Source organism: Pongo abelii, chromosome 9 (assembly GCF_028885655.2).
Source record: "Pongo abelii isolate AG06213 chromosome 9, NHGRI_mPonAbe1-v2.0_pri, whole genome shotgun sequence".
Classification (NCBI taxonomy): domain Eukaryota; kingdom Metazoa; phylum Chordata; class Mammalia; order Primates; family Hominidae; genus Pongo; species Pongo abelii.
The window spans coordinates 73,182,301-73,200,400 of record NC_071994.2 but is presented as its reverse complement, the minus strand read 5'-3'; the positions used below and the strand labels follow the sequence as shown (position 1 = coordinate 73,200,400).

Here is an 18,100-nt window from a genome sequence, read left to right as displayed (position 1 = left end):
ATGTGTAATGGAAACTAACATTGTGCTTTTCTTAATAATTCTTTCCATGCATGAAGTGAACTTTAGCATTGGGATATGGGAAGCTACAGTGGTGAAACTAGTTAAATGACTTCATCTATTGTTATCTTCAGAGCAAGTGTATCAGGGCAACTTTTGTTCATGTTTCTTCTAAAACCTCTAATCAGTCATTAGATGTCAGTGTCTTTAGGTGCTTAGTTTTTTCATTCACAGTGTTGAGAACTAGATCAGTTTACTTCTTTAAGTCACTTATATCTTTACAATCTTAGACTGGATATTGGAATAATATGAACTGAACACAGTAGTTGTAATTGCTGAAATACTGTTTTTGATGTGTTTTAAGCTTTGAATAGCTGTACTTATTTTATTTCTGTCATGAACATTCCTTCTGCCATTCTCCCTAACGTACTCTGTATATTCAAATTTTGCCTTTCACGTGAATTATTTCAAAAAGTCACCTGCATCTTATATTTTAGAATGAATTGATATATGCATGTGTATATATTTTGCATCTCTTTCAGAGCACATAGTGTAGCAAGAGTTTATTACTTCTGATGTCTATGGTATTTTTACTTAGCCTATTAATTGCTTGGAAATTATTTCTTATGTACTGATTCTCTTGGCATGTATCCTTTTTGAGATTTTTTTAAAAAAATATTTAACTGTAGCCCAGTGCTGAATAAAATACAATATACACATAATAAGCAATTATTGAACAAAAATTTGGTGAAGTATCTGAAACAAGTTTTTGGTCTTTTTAAGAGATGGGGTCTTCACTATGCTGCTCAGGCTGGTCTTGAACTGCTAGCCTCAAGGGATCCTCTCTCCTTAGCCTCCCAAAGCTCTGGGATTACAGATGTGAGCCACTGCACCTGGCCAGAAACAAGTTCTAAAGAGTAACTCTTGCTAAATTAGTGACAGCACACATATAATGTGAAATACAATAGAGCAGTGAGAAATAATAACATGGGCTTATGCCCTTGGTGATGGAACTATGTTCTCAATGTTTATAGGAGAGAGAAGCACATTCCTGATCAGAAAGTTAAATATGAGCCATTAAAATATACTTTCTGATAAGTATATGCATCAATATAATAAAATTATATTAATGGTGAATATAAATAAACCATAAGATGGGGTAATTTTTGTAATAATTTTAGTATAAATTACTTAACATTTATTCAGGGAATATGATTTACACACAAAAGAGTAAGTAAAACATTTCTAAAAAGGAGGTATGGTCAAACACCATTGACTAATATTTCCTTTAATGTAAGAATGCAAGAGACAAATTATCTCAGGTTTTACTTATCTGAAAATATTTTAACTTTGATAAAAATATAATTTTGTGGGTATAGAATTTTCAGTTGGCAAGTATTTTCCCAGAATTTAAAAAATGTCCTATTGCTGTATTTCTCCAATCTTTTGAGAATTCACCTGAAACTTTCATTGTTGCTACTTTAAATGTATTGTGCCTTTATCTCTGGATGCTTTTAAGGGGTTTTCTTTTGTCTTTTTGTTTATTATCTTATATCCATGTGTGGTTTACTTGGCATGTATCCTACTTGGGATATTTTTTTTTTTTTTTTTTTTGGAGTGCAGTGGTGTGATCTTGGTTCACTGCAACTTCTGCCTCCCGGGTTCAAGCGATTCTCCTGCCAAAGGCTCCCAAGTAGCTCCCAAGTAGCTGGGACTACAGGTGCCTGCTACCACACATGGCTATTTCTGTTTGTATTTGTAGTAGAGATGGGGTTTCACTATGTTGGCCAGGCTAGTCTCGAACTCCGGACCTCGTGATCCGCCTGCCTTGGCCTCCCAATGTGCTGGGATTACAGGTGTGAGCCACCGCACCTGGCCCCTTCTTGGGATTTTCTAAGTTTCTTAAATATGTGAGTTTATACTTTTCTTTAGTTTTGGAAAAATTTCAGCCATTATCTCTTTGAACATTATTTCCACCCCATTTTCTCTCTCCTCTTCCAGCATAATTATATTAGACATTTTGAGTGTGTCTACTATGTTCCTATGCTCATTTATTATTTTTGTCATTATTTTTCTTCTTTCTCATGTCCACTTCTGTTATATTTATCAATTTTGCAGCTCCCTAATTCTGTTCTGCTCTTTAAAATCTTCTGTGTAACTCATTCATTGAATGCTTATTATCACATAATCGTGTTTTTTGTATTCTATCACATTCATTTTTAAATTTTTTCCAGATCCTAATTCTCTGTATCAATTCTTCATACTTTCAAGTATATTCAGCATATTTTGTGCTTTTAAAGAACATATTCCTTAAAATTCTATAAACCTTGTCTGATAACTCCAATTATGGAGTCATCTGCTATTCTGCTTTTCTTTTCAGTTTTGTCCTGATTACTGGTCATAGAGATTTTTCTTTTTATGTTTATTAGTTTTTTATTTTATGCTTTATATTATGATAAGAAAACAATAGAGACTACAGATAATGTTATTTTATCAGAAATATTTTCCCTATTTTATGTTATCCAGATAAGGGGAGCAGCTAATCACCTCTCTCCAATTAGGACTTGGGCTGAGTCAAGGCCAATTTCAGTTTTAGTCAAATGAATCTTTGTTTTAGACACTCTTATGCCTGGGAAAAAACCCTTCAGAAATTTTGATTAAGACTCTGAAAAGCCCTTTTCTCCTCCATTTTAAAAATCACTATGGAAGATTCAATTCTTCCTTTCAGAAGTCTCTTAACTTGGTATTTAGACTGTATTCCATGAAGCTTCAACATTTGAAAAATTATAGAAAGGAAAGGATAGAATACAGTTTAGGCATGCCCCTTGACCCAGATAGGTCTGTCTTTCATAGGAATCACAAGAAATTTCATATTGCATTCTAGAATCTCTTGACTTAGTTCCCCAGCATCTAGTGTGCCCACAGTACTCAGCAAATGTCTCATAGGGAAAAATAGCTCTGCATTTGAGACCTTCATGTTTCAAAATTTTTACTGCAGCCTGTATGGCCACTAAAATCTCTGTTGGTTTTTCTTTCCACCAGTAGAAACCTTCTTCTCGGGCAAAGAGTGGTCCTTAGCACATGTCCAGAATCAGCAAATAGTCCTGGGCAGGGAGCCGGTGGGGGAGGGAAAGTAGTTGGCAATTGTCAACTTGCTTTTGAATAGTTCTCCAGTCTCTTGAATTTTTGTTCATCTAGTCCTTGTTGCTTCTCAGCTCTCTAATGGCTTAATATGTAATTAAAAGTTTGCAATTTATTTGTCTTTTTCTGGTTGTCATAATGGAAACATTATCATGCCATGTCCTATTATGTTATATCCAAAGCAAAGGATTTCAAACTGGTTAATGTTTGCCTCGATGATATAAAAGTAACAAATGAATAATATTTAGCTTGAAGAGAACAAATATTTATGCTTTTGGGCCAATCAATAAGATATATTATTTCTACTTTTTCCATCTAAATACAAAAAATGGTTATAGATTTTTTCACTTATACTTTCAGATTCACTTAATTCTGGATTTTAAGTATTCACTAACTTTAGCATTTAGTATTAGAATTTATATTAGCATTTGTATAATGGAAAATGAGTATGGAAAATGAGATGCTTTAGTCTTACCTGAATTGAAAATACACACACAGCAAATGTACCAACTTACATTAGCATTTTAAAAGTAAATATTATGTTCCTGGACTAAATTTTGACTCATTATACTTCTGGACATAAAATAAAAGATTATACTCTTGGACATAAATTTTGACTGAACATTTTATTTTTCTCTTGTTGTACATTATTTTTATTATATCTACAAGACAGAAGCATTAATTAGTATCTTAACTATCTTATATAGTGTGCTTCTTACAGTTACATATTTTTCTCCAAAATGCTAATGATTTTAAAGAATATCAGAAATTTCTAGACTTTTTTATTTCTATCAATCCTATTAGAGTGAATTTAGTCACTTCTATGATTTTTAACAGCCTAGAATTTCAACCAACAATTTTGTTGTTTCTCCTGAAGAGAGTATAATGGTACATTGTGCTGTATTTTATGTCATAGAGCTTTTTTTACATGGGAAAAAATAGTGAAATTTGTGGTTTTTTGTTGTCAGTGATCATTTTTCTCTCCTCCTCTTGTTTTAACCTCTCAGGAGCATTTGAAGATTCTTTACTATTCTGTCCTTGAATTATCTTCTCAGTTTTTATAGTATCAACTTGCTCCTATACCTCCCCAACAATTTTCCAAAATTCAATCAGAAAAAAATCTATAAATCTTACCTTCAAATCTTAACATTTGCATACTTGACCCTACATGATTAGATTTCCATTCACCTCATCTACTTTATCTTCTGCTTCACCTCCTCAAATACTCTGCTACAACTGTTTCTATTCTTTGAACTCCTTGATCTAATTTTAGAAGTCAGCTTTTTGACATTTCTTTTATTTTTATTTTTATTTTTTATTTTTTTTATTATGCTTTAAGTTTTAGGGTACGTGTGCACAATGTGCATGTTAGTTACATATGTACACATGTGCCATGTTGGTGTGCTGCACCCATTAACTTGTCATTTAACATTAGGTATATCTCCTAATGCTATCCCTCCCCCCTCCCCCCACTTCACAACAGAGCCCGGTGTGTGATGTTCCCCTTCCTGTGTCCATGTGTTCTCATTGTTCAATTCCCACCTATGAGTGAGAACATGCAATGTTTAGTTTTTTGTCCTTGCGATAGTTTGCTGAGATTGATGGTTTCCAGCTTCATCCAAGTCCCTACAAAGGACATGAACTCATCATTTTTTATGGCTGCATAGTATTTGATGGTGTATATGTGCCACATTTTCTTAATCCAGTCTATCATTGTTGGACATTTGGCTTGGTTCCAAGTCTTTGCTATTGTGAATAGTGCCGCAATAAACATATGTGTGCATGTGTCTTTATAGCAGCATGATTTATAATCATTTGGGTATATACCCACTAATGAGATTGCTGGGTCAAATGGTATTTCTAGTTCTAGATCCCTGAGGAATCACCACACTGACTTCCACAATGGTTGAACTAATTTACAGTCCCACCAACGGTGTAAAAGTGTTCCTATTTCTCCACATCCTCTCCAGCACCTGTTGTTTCCTGACTTTTTAATGATTGCCATTCTAACTGGTGTGGGATGGTATCTCATTGTGGTTTTGATTTGCATTTCTCTGATGGCCAGTGATGATGAGCATTTTTTCATGTGTCTTTTGGCTGCATAAATGTCTTCTTCTGAGAAGTCTCTTTTCATATCCTTTGCCCACTTGTTGATGGGGTTGTTTGTTTTTTTCTTGTAAATTTGTTGGAGTTCATTGTAGATTGTGGATATTAGCCCTTTGTCAATGAGTAGATTGCAAAAATTTTCTCCCATTCTGTAGGTTGCCTGTTCACTCTGATGGTAGTTTCTTTTGCTGTTCAGAAGCTCTTTAGTTTCATTAGATTCCATTTGTCAATTTTGTCTTTTGTTGCCATTGCTTTTGGTGTTTTAGACATGAAGTTCTTGCCCATGCCTATGTCCTGAATGGTATTGCCTAGGTTATCTTCTAGGGTTTTTATGGTTTTAGGTCTAAGATTTAAGTCTTTAATCCATCTTGAATTAATTTTTGTGTAAGGAAGAGATCCAGTTTCAGCTTTCTACATATGGCTAGCCAGTTTTCCCAACACCATTTATTGAATAGGGAATCCTTTCCCCATTTCTTGTTTTTGTCAGGTTTGTCAAAGATCAGATAGTTGTAGATACGTGGCATTATTTCTGAGGGCTGTGTTCTGTTCCATTTTTCTAGATCTCTGTTTTGGTACCAGTACCACGCTGTTTTGGTTACTGTAGCCTTGTAGTATAGTTTGAAGTCAGGTGGCATGATGCCTCCAGCTTTGTTCTTTTGGCTTAGGATTGTTTTGGCAATGCTGGCTCTTTTTTGGTTCCATATGAACTTTAAAGTAGTTTTTTTCGAATTCTGTGAAGAAAGTCATCAGTAGCTTGATGGGGATGGCATTGAATCTATAAATTACCTTGGGCAGTATGGCCATTTTCACGATATTGATTCTTCCTACCCATAAGCATGGAATGTTCTTCCATTTGTTTGTGTCTTCTTATTTAATTGAGCAGTGGTTTGTAGTTCTCCTTGAAGAGGTCCTTCATGTCCCTTGTAAATTAGATTCCTAGGTATTTTATTCTCTTTGAAGCAATTGTGAATGGGAGTCACTCATGATTTGGCTCTCTGTTTGTCTCTTATTGGTGTATAAGAATGCTGTGATTTTTGCACATTGATTTTGTATCCTGAGACTGCTGAAGTTGCCTATCAGCTTAAGGAGATTTTGGGCTGAGACAATGGGGTTTTCTAGATATACAATCATGTCATCTGCAAACAGGGACAATTTGACTTCCTCTTTTCCTGCTTGAATACCCTTTATTTCCTTCTCCTGCCTGATTGCCCTGGCCAGAACTTCCAACACTATGTTGAATAGGAGCGGTGAGAGAGGGCATCCCTGTCTTGTGCCAGTTTTCAGAGGGAATGCTTCCAGTTTTTGCCCATTCAGTATGATATTGGCTGTGGGTTTGTCATAGATAGCTCTTATTATTTTGAGATACATCCCATCAATACCTAATTTATTGATAGTTTTTAGCATGAAGCGTTGTTGAATTTTTTCAAAGGCCTTTTCTGCATCTATTGAGATAATCATGAGGTTTCTGTCATTGGTTCTGTTTATATGCTGGATTACGTTTATAGATTTGCATATGTCAAACCAGCCTTGCATCTCAGGGATGAAGCCCACTTGATCATGGTGGATAAGCTTTTTGATGTGCTGCCGGATTCAGTTTGCCAGTATTTTATTGAGGATTTTTGCATCGATGTTCATCAGGGATATTGGTCTAAAATTCTCTTCTTTTGTTGTGTCTCTGCCCGGCTTTGGTATCAGGATGATGCTGGCCTCATCAAATGAGTTAAAGAGGATTCCCTCTTTTTCTATTGATTGGAATAGTTTCAGAATGAATGGTACCAGCTCCTGCTTGTACCTCTGGTGGAATTTTGCTGTGAATCCATCTGGTCCCTGACTATTTTTGGTTGGTAAGCTATTAATGATTGCCTCAATTTCAGAGCCTGTTATTGGTCTATTCAGAGATTCAACTTCTTCCTGGTTTAGTCTTGGGAGGGTGTATATGTCGAGGAATTTATCCATTTCTTCTAGATTTTCTAGTTTATTTGCATAGAGGTGTTTACAGTATTCTCTGATGGTAGTTTGTATTTCTGTGGGATCAGTGGTGATATCTCGTTTACCATTTTTTATTGTGTCTATTTGATTCTTCTTTCTTTTCTTCTTTATTAGTCTTGCTAGTGGTCCATCAATTTTGTTGATCTTTTCAAAAAACCAGCTCCTGCATTCATTGATTTTTTGAAGGGTTTTTTGTTTCTCTACTTCCTTCAGTTCTGCTCTGATCTTAGTTATTTCTTGCCTTCTGCTAGCTTTTGAATGTGTTTGCTCTTGCTTCTCTAGTTCTTTTAATTGTGATGTTAGGGTGTCAATTTTAGATCTTTCCTGCTTTCTCTTGTGGGCATTTAGTGCTATAAATTTCCCTCTACACACTGCTTTGAATGTGTCCCAGAGATTCTGGTATGTTGTGTCTTTTTTCTGATTGGATGTGAGGGCGATCTGGCTGCGACATCTGTCACCCCATTGATCACCAGGGTTGATTTGGCTGATCTGGCTGGCTGGGCGGTGTCCCCTTCCTGCCTCACTGCTCCATGTGTGTCCCTCCCAAAGCTGCTTGCTCAGTCGAAGAGGATGACCATCCCCAGTAGAGGAGGACCAGTCTTCGGGGGTGTACGAGTAGTTGCACTCCCCTGCTAGAACCTCAAAACAAGCTCTCCCTGGCTCTCATAAGTTTTAACTTTCACAGTCATGAATAATGATGCTTAACTCTGTTGCCTAAGATATATAAGTGTGCCTGCTTAATGGTTAGTAGAAAACATGTGAGTCGTGATTATTTTGGACACATTTGTATTTCATTGTTTGTCTTGACTGTTTAGTTTTTTTGTTTTTGCTTCTTCTTAATTTTCAGTTTGATTGTCATGTGTCAAGGCATAACTTTCTTTGTTTTTATCCTCCTTGATATTTGCTTAGCTTTTTGAATCTGTAAATATATGATTTTTATCTAATGTGGAAAATTTTAGTAATTATTTCTTAAATTTTTTTTTGTCCCATTCTCTCTCACATTTCACTTTGGGACCCAAAGCAAATTTTTTTTAGACCTTTTGACATTGTTTTGCCAGTACCTGTGGCCTGTTCATTTATTTTTCTGTTCTTTTTCCTACTTCTTTAGTTGGGTAATTCTACTGATGCATCTCATATTTAATTATTAGGAGAGGGCTACTTGGTCAAAGGTAAATGCATTTGTAGATTTGTTAGATATTAACGATATAACACCATCAGGGTTGTGACAGTTTTTCATTACTACCAGCAATTCATGAGCGTGTCTTTTCCCTCCTGACCTTGCCAGCAGGGTATGTTATCAAGCTTTTGAATATTTGTCAATCTGATAGTTTGGTTGAAGTGTGGTTGAGCATCCACAAAAATGGCCACTAACAATTCCTCCCTCTGCTGAACACATGTACCATTTCTTCATCATGACATGTTGTTTATTACTCATCTCCTGCAATCTAGGATAGCCTTATGACTTGCTTTGACTAATAGAATAAGGTCAAAGTTATGCATATGAATTCTGGAGTATATGCTTTCAGAGGCCTTGCGACTTCCATTCTGCCCTCTTGGAGGCCACCAGCCATTTAAATAGCTTATGATAGAAAAATAAGAGACCATATGGTGAGAGATGCCATTGAGGGTAACTAAGGCACAGCAGCTGACAACCATAAAGGTAAGGATTTTGCTTTGTTTACTTATTTGCATTGTAGACTTCAGTTCTGCCTGGCATACTATAGGAATACAATAAATATTTATTGACTGAAAATATTATTGAATAAATAAACTGATACTATGAATGATAGAATTATGTGACATCAGTTGCTGGATGTAAATTTTAAGGTGCTTAGGTACCATAAAGCCTGGAGATTCTCCAGCTAGAGACATCTGATACAGGTTTATAATGTTTGAATGGTGTAGGATGATGACAAGAGATACTATTTGGGGCCTATCTCATTGTTCAGTTGCAGAAAAGCCTTTCTTAGGAATTTCTGGCTGGGTGCGGTGGCTTACACCTGTAATCCCAGCACTTTGGGAGGCTGAGTGGGCAGATTACCTGAAGTCAGGAGTACGAGACCAGCCTGACCAATATGATGAAACCCGTTTCTACTAAAAATACAAAAATTAGCCAGGCGTGGCGGCATGCACCTTTGATCCCAGCTACTCAGGAGGCTGAGACAGGAGAGTCACCTGAATCCAGGAGGCAGAGGTTACAGTGAGCTGAGATCATGCCATTGCACTCCAGCCTGGGCAACAAGAGCAAAACTCCATCTGAAAAAAAAAAATTTTTTTTTTCACCTTTGGGTGGTAACTAAGGCAGTTAGGCATTTTGCTGTAGGTGACCTTTCCAGCAATATTTCCCATTTCATGTTTCACAACTGTTCCTCAAATACAGAACATAATTCATCATTTACCCCTCCTTTTGTCATTCTCTGCTCTTCTACCTCTGAGTCCTTATTCTTGATTTTTCTGCCAGGAATATCCTCCTTCTTTGACTGATTGGTGAATGTGTACTTAGATCTCGAGAATCATCTGACATATTAGCTCATTCATAGAGCATGTTGTAACCATCCTTATACTAGGTAGTTTATGCTGATACTTTTTCTAATTAATTTTCAAAATTGACAAGTAGTTTTATACAATATGATGCTTTGATATACGTATACATTGTGGAATGGCTGAATTAAGCTATTAATATATGCATTATTTTACATAAATTTTTTTTGTGGTGAGAACACTTGAAATCTACTCTATTCCCATTTTTCAAATATATATCATAATTATTGTACACCATGATTGTACACTAGATCTCTTGTACTTATTCTTTCTAACTAAAATTTGTGTCTTTTGACCAACATCTCTCCAGTCTTTCCCACCTCACAGCCTCTAGTAACTACCATTACACTCTTTGCTTTTATGAGTTCAACATTTTTAGATTCTATATGTAAATGAGATCATGCTGTATTTGACTTTTGGTGCCTGCCTTATTTCACTTAACATAATGGCCTCTGGGTTCATCCATGTTGTTGCCAATTACAGGATTTCCTTCCTTTATAAGGCCAAATAGTATTCCATTGTGTACATATCCCACATTTTCACTATCCTTTCATATGTTGGTGGTCACCTACGTTGATGTGATATCTTGGCTACTGTGAATAATGCTGCAATAAACACGGGCATACAGATATATTATTGAAATATCAGTTTTGTATCCTTTGAATATATACCCAGTGGTGAGATTATTGGATCATATGGTAGCTCTATTTTAAATTTTTCAGAAACCTCTATACTGTTTTCCATAATAGCTGTACTGTAATAATTTATATTTTGCCTACATTTATTTGTGAGGGAATCTGGAAGACAGACAGACAACATTAGGAGTAGGAGAAGATAAGTAACATGAGTTTCAAAGGAGTAGTAGCTTCTAAAAGAAAGTGAATGAGCGTTAGTCTAGAACAAAGCCTGGAAAATGTTTTGCATTTGCAGTAAAAATGCCCCCCAAATGGGTGTAAAACTTTAAAATATTAAGGGCTCCCATAAGTTCTAAATAAATGGCACCAAAATGCTAATGGAGAAAAATACTTAATGAGGGGGCTTTCCTTTTTCATTTTTATTCATTTATTTTTTCACTCTGTACCGTAAATTCCACAACGACACCTGTCTTCACACCTGTATATCAGTGTGCCTGGCACAGGGTAGGTTTCAAGTTGAAAAAATTTTGATTTGTCTGCAAAAAAGATTTATAAATATTTATTAAAATATAAAAAATTTCCATCAATAATACCATACACAATGTAAAATGAAAACATTGCCATAACAATTTTCTTCTTTTGAATATCAAATATTTAATTAGAATAACCCAGAACACCTACAAAAGTTCATATGTAAGTATATTCATGACAGAATTTTTTAATAGAGAATAATGGAAGCTATATAAATGTTCAACAATAAGGGAAGGATGTAAACATATTGTGGTATGTCACCAATATGAAATAGTTAGTCACCTGTTTTATCTCAAGAAATATGTATAGAGTACTATGTATGTGGCATTGTGCTATACTGGAGACAAAAGCAGCTGTGTTAATGGACCTATGTAGTGATAAAAGTGTACTGTATTTGAGATTTCTGCTAAACGAGTAGATTTTAGCTATTCTTGACACAAAAACTAGCAAAAAATCAGTAACTACGTAAGCTAATAAATATGTTAATTTGCTTCACTTTAGTAACCATTTTACTATCTATACTTATTCCATAACATCATGTTGTGTACCTTAGACATACACAATAAAATTTATTTTAAAAAGTAAGAACAATTTCTTGAAATGGGAAAGAATAAAGGAGCTATGTGGGTCATAGAACATTTATTTCCATGAAAAATTTCTATATTATGAAATTAAATAAAAGAGCATGCTAAATATAAGACAACACAAAAATCAATAAATGGGGGGAGGGAAGCTTAGAAGGCTATCAATGAAAATGTTCTATGCATTGTAGAATCAAAGCATTAGTTCCATAGACAAAATGATATAAATACATTTTAAATGGGCTTGATTTTGTTTAGCATTCTACTATGGTGCTGTCAGTATAGTTAGCACTCAACCCATATGGGTTGAATTGGTGGAGAATGAGTAAATGAATGCTTGAGAAAATCTATAGGATTTCAGCTCTTAAAGTGTTTCTGTGCCTCCTGGAAGTCAGGGTTGAAGAGGGTGGTGTGGAACAAGCTTTGGGGCCTTGCTGAAGGTCTCTAATCACATTCCCACTCTCTGCCCTGACCTTCTCCCTCTGAAACCACTCTCTCACCAAATCCTCTCTCCTGGACTCATGGAGCCTCTCAAGCATGATTTTCATGGTGGGCTCCCAGCATCCAAGCAGTGAAAGAGTTAAGAGATTTACAGTGATGTCACTGGAGGTAGAGGAGCTCCTAGGGGAGAAGAAAGTCATGTGGATAAGACCATGGTCCCTGAAGATGCTGAGAGAAAGAATAGTTTGTCCTGCAGTTCCTCCTCCAGCTTGGTCCGCTGGTCACTGCACACATTCTATGGTGTGGGGACACTCTGGAATCAAGACAGGGGCATGGCTCCAGTTGGCAACTCCTGATGACTGAGATGGGCTCTTTGGGGGTGAGGAGAGGTATAAGGTGGCACTGACAGCATAGCCTGGTGCTTCTGTGGGCCCTACCCATGGGCACAAACCGTGGGGTTTGACTGAGTGTGGGTATAGAGGAGGTGAGAGAAATATTGAGTTTATTGATGAGAAACAATGATGAATTGCCTTCATCATTTGGCCACTCTATAGAGGTCATAGTTGGAATTCTCTATCCCCTGAGAACAGAGTCAGAGAGAGTGGACCAACATGTTACTACAGAAGATTTGTGGCCTCCTGGAAATACTATTGAAATGAGAGGCAAGAGGCTTGCTTCTAGACTTCCTTAACTCATTTCCTCTGTAACCTTGGGAAAATTGCCTTCTTTTCTGGGGCTGTTATTGTTAGTTACAAGACAAGATTATTCTAAAACAGGAGTTGGGAAACATTTTTGGTAAAGGCCTAGAGTAAATACTTTAGGCTTCAGAAATGGTCTACTTAACTCTGTTCCACAAGAGCTCTCACAGATGATATGTAAACAAATGGGAATGGTTGTGTTCCAATAAAACTTTATTTACAAAAGCAGGTAATGGGCAGGAATTGGCCCATAGGCCGAAGTTTGATGATCCCTGGAATTAAGTCCCAGCCTATATATTTTATGTCTCTTTCTCAAGGTTAGGAGGTTCAAGAGTGGAACTGGGGAAGCTCAGAGGTGTTGCCCTGTGAATTGTGTTTCTGTGACAGTCCCCTCTTCTGGCATAGGCTAGGGATTTTAAGACTGGAGGCAGGGGTAAGAGGGAGTCAAAATGAGATGATTTAGATAAGTCATAAATTATCTGTGTGGGAGTGAGTTTGAGTAATTAATGACTATATGTGAATTTGGGAGGGTACATATATGCAGGAAATGTTAAAAGTATGTGTGTGTGAAGTGTCAGAGTGAAGGGCTGTTTGTGTAAACTGTAAAAATGTCAGTATGTAAATCTTCATTAAAATTTGTGAGAGTGAATATGTGGGATGGTGACTGTATGAATGAACATGTGTGAAATATGCACCTGAATGGAAGAGTGAGTGTGTAAGAGTGTGTGTGTGTGTGTGTGTGTGTGTGTATTTTCAGCTGGCAGAGCTGGAATTTGACCCAGGTAGGTCTGACTTGAAAGCTCTTATTTTTCCTATGTTCACTGTCTTACATGTTTTAGAAGTTGTGACATAAATAGGAGAATTGGAACAGAGTGGGGTGGAAGCCCAAGAAAGGCAGTTTAGGTAATCAATATAATGAAGTGGAAGTTTTAAATACTGATGGAAGCTTTGCTAGCTACTAACAAGCTGTTTGACTTTGGACAAATTATCTGTTGGTTTCTTTGTGAATAAACTTGATAATTTCAATTTCATAGGTTTGATGTGAAGATTAGAAATAATAATTATATGATATGCAGTAGGTATTTAATGGTTGCTATTATAAAGCTAAGAAGTATTAGTAACAGAAATTGGAGATTATGAATGATAAGAAATGAAAAGTGACATTAGATTGGGCAATCATGATGTGACAGCTCATTTTAGAGAAGGAAACTTTTGTGGCATGTTGGGACTATCGGTTCCATGGCAGTGGGTGAAGATCAAGAGGGAGGTGAGAGGATTACTGAAGAGAGAGCACATCCTTCCTTTTGTGACACTGAGGTGAAGGGGAGACAAGACACCCAAACATATTTACTCAGTAAGAACGAGGAATGAACAGAGAGGGAGAGGTTGAAATTACTGGAGAGTGACTGACTAATGGGGAGAGGTACTCAGAAAAAATGAAGGGTTGGGCATCAGTGCACAGATGAGGGCTTAGCCTCCAGCAGGAGGAAGAGGAAAAGGACAACTTGAGTGCAAATAAATTTGTAGGTGGCAAAGTAAAGGCGGTGGAGTTTAAGGGAATTTATAACTGATGACTTTGTTTTTCTCCTTGAACCAGCAGTCAGGAAATCACCAACACACGATGAATGGGATCAAGTGGCATAGGGCAGACATGAAGTGATTAAAACCTGGTCTGGAAAGCCAAATTCCAGCTCTATCATTTGCTAGCCCAGCGACCTTGGGTAGGGGTGCTACTTAAATTCTCAGAGCTCTGTGTGCTCCCCTATCAGCAAAATGGGGGAAATGACAAGTTACCTCAGGCCGTGGTGACTGTAATGCACATAAAGCCTGCAGCACAGCACTCCTCCTAAATGATCCCTGTCTCATTCTCCAGTCTCCTCCATTCCCCATCCATCTTACACAATACTGCAGGAGAGAAAGCTACCTAAAATGTAAACTTTATCATGCCATTCTCTCACTACAGATCCTTCAGTGACTCTCACTACTTCAACATCAATCTAAAGCCCTTAGAGTAGGACTCAAATCTCTCAATGATTTGGCCCCTACCTCACTCCCCTGCATTATTTTCTACAATTTTATTATCCCTCTCATGTCCTCTTTGCGCTAACCCTGCATCATTACGATTTTCCTCCAAACCCTATGTCTTTTCAGATCTCTATGACTTCATTCAAGTTCTTCCCTCATCACGTTTCTTTACTTGGTGAACTCTTATTTATTCTTCAAGGCAGCACTCTAGAAAGCCTTTTCTGAACCTGTAGGGAGTTCTTCCTCTTTCCACAGCTCCATGTGCTTAGCTTTTCTTCTACAGTGTGCATATTAGATAGGTAGACATGTTGCCTGATTGTCTGACTGCCCCAAGTAGGTCTTCAAGAAACTGTGCCTGGCACGTACTCAGTAAGGCTTGTTAAATTGATAGGTAACTCAGTTGCCACTTTCCTTTTGAGATGCACATCACATTCTGGTGTTCAAAGTGGAAATTGAAGTGCTTGTTATTCACAGCTCCTAACGATTTATAGCAACCTGAGACTGAGATCTATGGAATTCTAGAGCCCAAAAGTCCTCTTTTATGAATAATGTAATCCATTCTCTCCCTAACTTTAGTTTTAAGGTGATAAAAGAGACATCCAGAACAGGAAAGTAATTTTATTGAGATCACATAGTTCATGAATAGAATGGCAAAGAATTTTAGACCACATCCCCTGACTTCTTGAACAGGACCCTTTTCACTGCTCCATCCAATGAAAAATAATCTGTTCCCTCCTTCCCTAATCGAACCCCATTCAGCTTCTTGGGAAGAGAGAAGAGGTGACTGCCAAGTCCTACATACCAATGCTCAGGTGACCTTCCCTGGGCATGGCAACCCACAACTCCACTGGTAGCAGCCACTCACTCTTCATTCTGCTGGGCATTCCTGGCTTAGAAGACCAGCACACATGGATCTCTCTCCCCTTCTTTATTTCCTACCTTGTTGCTTTCCTTGGGAACAGCCTCATCATCTTCATCATCATCACTGAATGCAGCCTCCACAAACCCATGTACCTTTTCCTCTGCATGCTGGCTGTGGCTGACCTCATCCTGTCTACTACCACTGTGCCCAAGGCCCTAGCCATATTCTGGTTCTATGCTGGAGCAATATCCCTTGATGGCTGTGTTACCCAAATCTTCTTTATCCATGCTACCTTCATCACGGAATCAGGAATTCTGTTGGTGATGGCACTTGACCGCTCTGTGGCCATCTGTGATCCACTGCACTATACCACAGTGCTCAGTCGTGCAACAATCATAAAGATTGGCTCGGCTGTGGTCCTGAGAAGCTTCTGTGTGATAATCCCAGATGTGTTTCTGGTAAAGCGGCTGGCTTTCTGCCATAGCAATCTGCTGCCACATACCTACTGTGAGCACATGGCTGTTGCCAAGTTTGCTTGTGCTGATATTCGTGTCAATGTTTGGTATGGCTTGTCTGTCCTTCTCTCTACTGTAGTGCTAGATGCCTTGCTTATCTTAGTGTCCTATAGCTTCATCCTCTATACAGTCTTCCACCTCCCCTCCCAAGGAGCTCAGCAAAAGGCTCTGGGCACATGTGGCTCCCACTTCAGAGTCATTTCCGTGTTCTACTTGCCTGGTATTTTTACCATAATTACCCAGCGGTTTGGGCACCATGTTCCTCTCCATACACACATTCTGCTGGCTAATGTCTGCATGTTGGCTCCTCCCATGCTGAACCCCATCATTTATGGGATCAAGACCAGGCAGATTCAAGAGCATGTGCTCAGTCTTTTGTCCTCACAGAGGAAATGATGCTAGATTTGACTAATCTGATGGTACGTTTATCACTATAGGGCTTTGCTTTTTTTTTTTTTTTTTTTTTTTTTTGCCTACTTTGTAGAGACCTACGAATTAAGATTCCACTGACTATGGATAAAGTGACTGATCATGACTTTGAAAATCAGATTATCATGTGACCTTGAAAAGTGTAGTGTTTAGGGAAGAACATAAGCTTTGGATCAGGATTAGGTTTGAATCCTGGCTTCCTTGATAACAGTGTGTTTGACCTTGGGTAAGTTACTTATTCTCTCAGAGACTCTTCCTGGCACATCCTTAGGGTGCCAGAAAAAGGACTATCAAAACAGAAATAACCAAATTAAACCATAAGAAAACTTTACATACTAGGGCATTACAGTTAAAACACTTAGATAGACTCTATCTTAATGTAATCATATATATATATTTGATATCATTTGAAATATATTTTATTTTAAATTAGATATGGGAGGATGTCATAATCATTGCATTTCTTGATTGTCTTGATTGTACCTTTATCATAGGCCTATGATAAAAATAAATAAAATAAAGTATGAACAGGACCTTGAATATACATGAGACAAAATAAGCAGTGGATACATTTTAAATTTTCTTTCTTTTCTGCTTTAGTGACTTTATCTTTAAAATTGTAGTATAATATCTGTTTTTCCTAATTCAAAAGGAAGTTGTAGAATCAAAAGAGATTAGAAAATTCAACTAGTTTGTTTGAATTTTAAAGGGCAATATTAATGAGAATTAGAAGTAGTGCTGATAGAGTCCTCATTTCTCAGGAGAACTCTTATGTGACACGGAAGGGTATACCTGGATTACTTGTTAGTGAATATTGGTGGGGGTAAAAGTTGAGATTCTATGAAATCTCTACTACTTGATTTATTCTGGTGGAGACCAAGGGAAGTATATCATCTGTATAATGTATATCTCCAAGTATAAAGGTAACCTGATATCCCAAGGTATTCAGATTTTGAGAACTGAGATTATTTAGGTTGATATCATTATGACAGTCTCCTCTCATCAGTATATCAATGAAAGGGAGCAAACCATCATTTATACTAGTCAGCTCTAAGGCAGAAACATAGAGAAGCAGAAAAGCTGATTTTATAATCTACCCTTCTTTTTCTTCATATTTCTCCATGAACCTAGCAAATACAAGCCCACCATTCCCCAGTACACCCTCATTTGCATAAGCACGAATTCTCTTCCATATTCCTGCTCCAGTTTATTACCCAAGGAACTGGTCGACTTTGTCATTTATCTTGATTTAGTTGTCATCTGAGGATTTAGGACCTGGGTCTTTTCCGTTCTTTTTATCTTTTCTTCATAGGATTCTTTTCTGTCCTATGTTAAAAGATAGACCATTACTCATCCTTAGAAGCAACTCTTTGATCAATAAAGTCTTTTAAAAGTCACTGACTTCTTTATACAGTATCTAAATTTTTCATGAAATATTTAGTAGAAATGGTGCTGAGGGCAACCTGAGATTCTATTTTAGATAAGGAATCAGAGTTCCTGGAATGCTAGGGCTCTCTCACAGTCTACTGTGATTCAGGTTTAGAGCTTTATTGTTCCAACCTTAAAAAAACTAAAGTATGCTGTCACCAGGTGATGCTGTTACCTCAGT

General features: G+C 37.2%; 1 protein-coding gene across 1 annotated transcript; it reads left to right on the top strand.

Annotated features, from left to right (window-relative positions):
* Window positions 1-15,513: 15,513 nt before the first annotated feature.
* LOC100431545 (olfactory receptor 52B4-like) lies at window positions 15,514-16,458 on the top strand. The gene has a single exon (XM_002822172.2). It carries the CDS (start codon window positions 15,514-15,516, stop codon window positions 16,456-16,458), a length of 945 nt encoding a protein of 314 aa, XP_002822218.2.
* The last annotated feature ends 1,642 nt before the right edge of the window (window positions 16,459-18,100 follow it).

Bases quoted from the DNA above. Each gene is read 5' to 3' on its own strand.
- LOC100431545 (XM_002822172.2), top strand. From the start codon at position 15,514: ATGGCAACCCACAACTCCACTGGTAGCAGCCACTCACTCTTCATTCTG.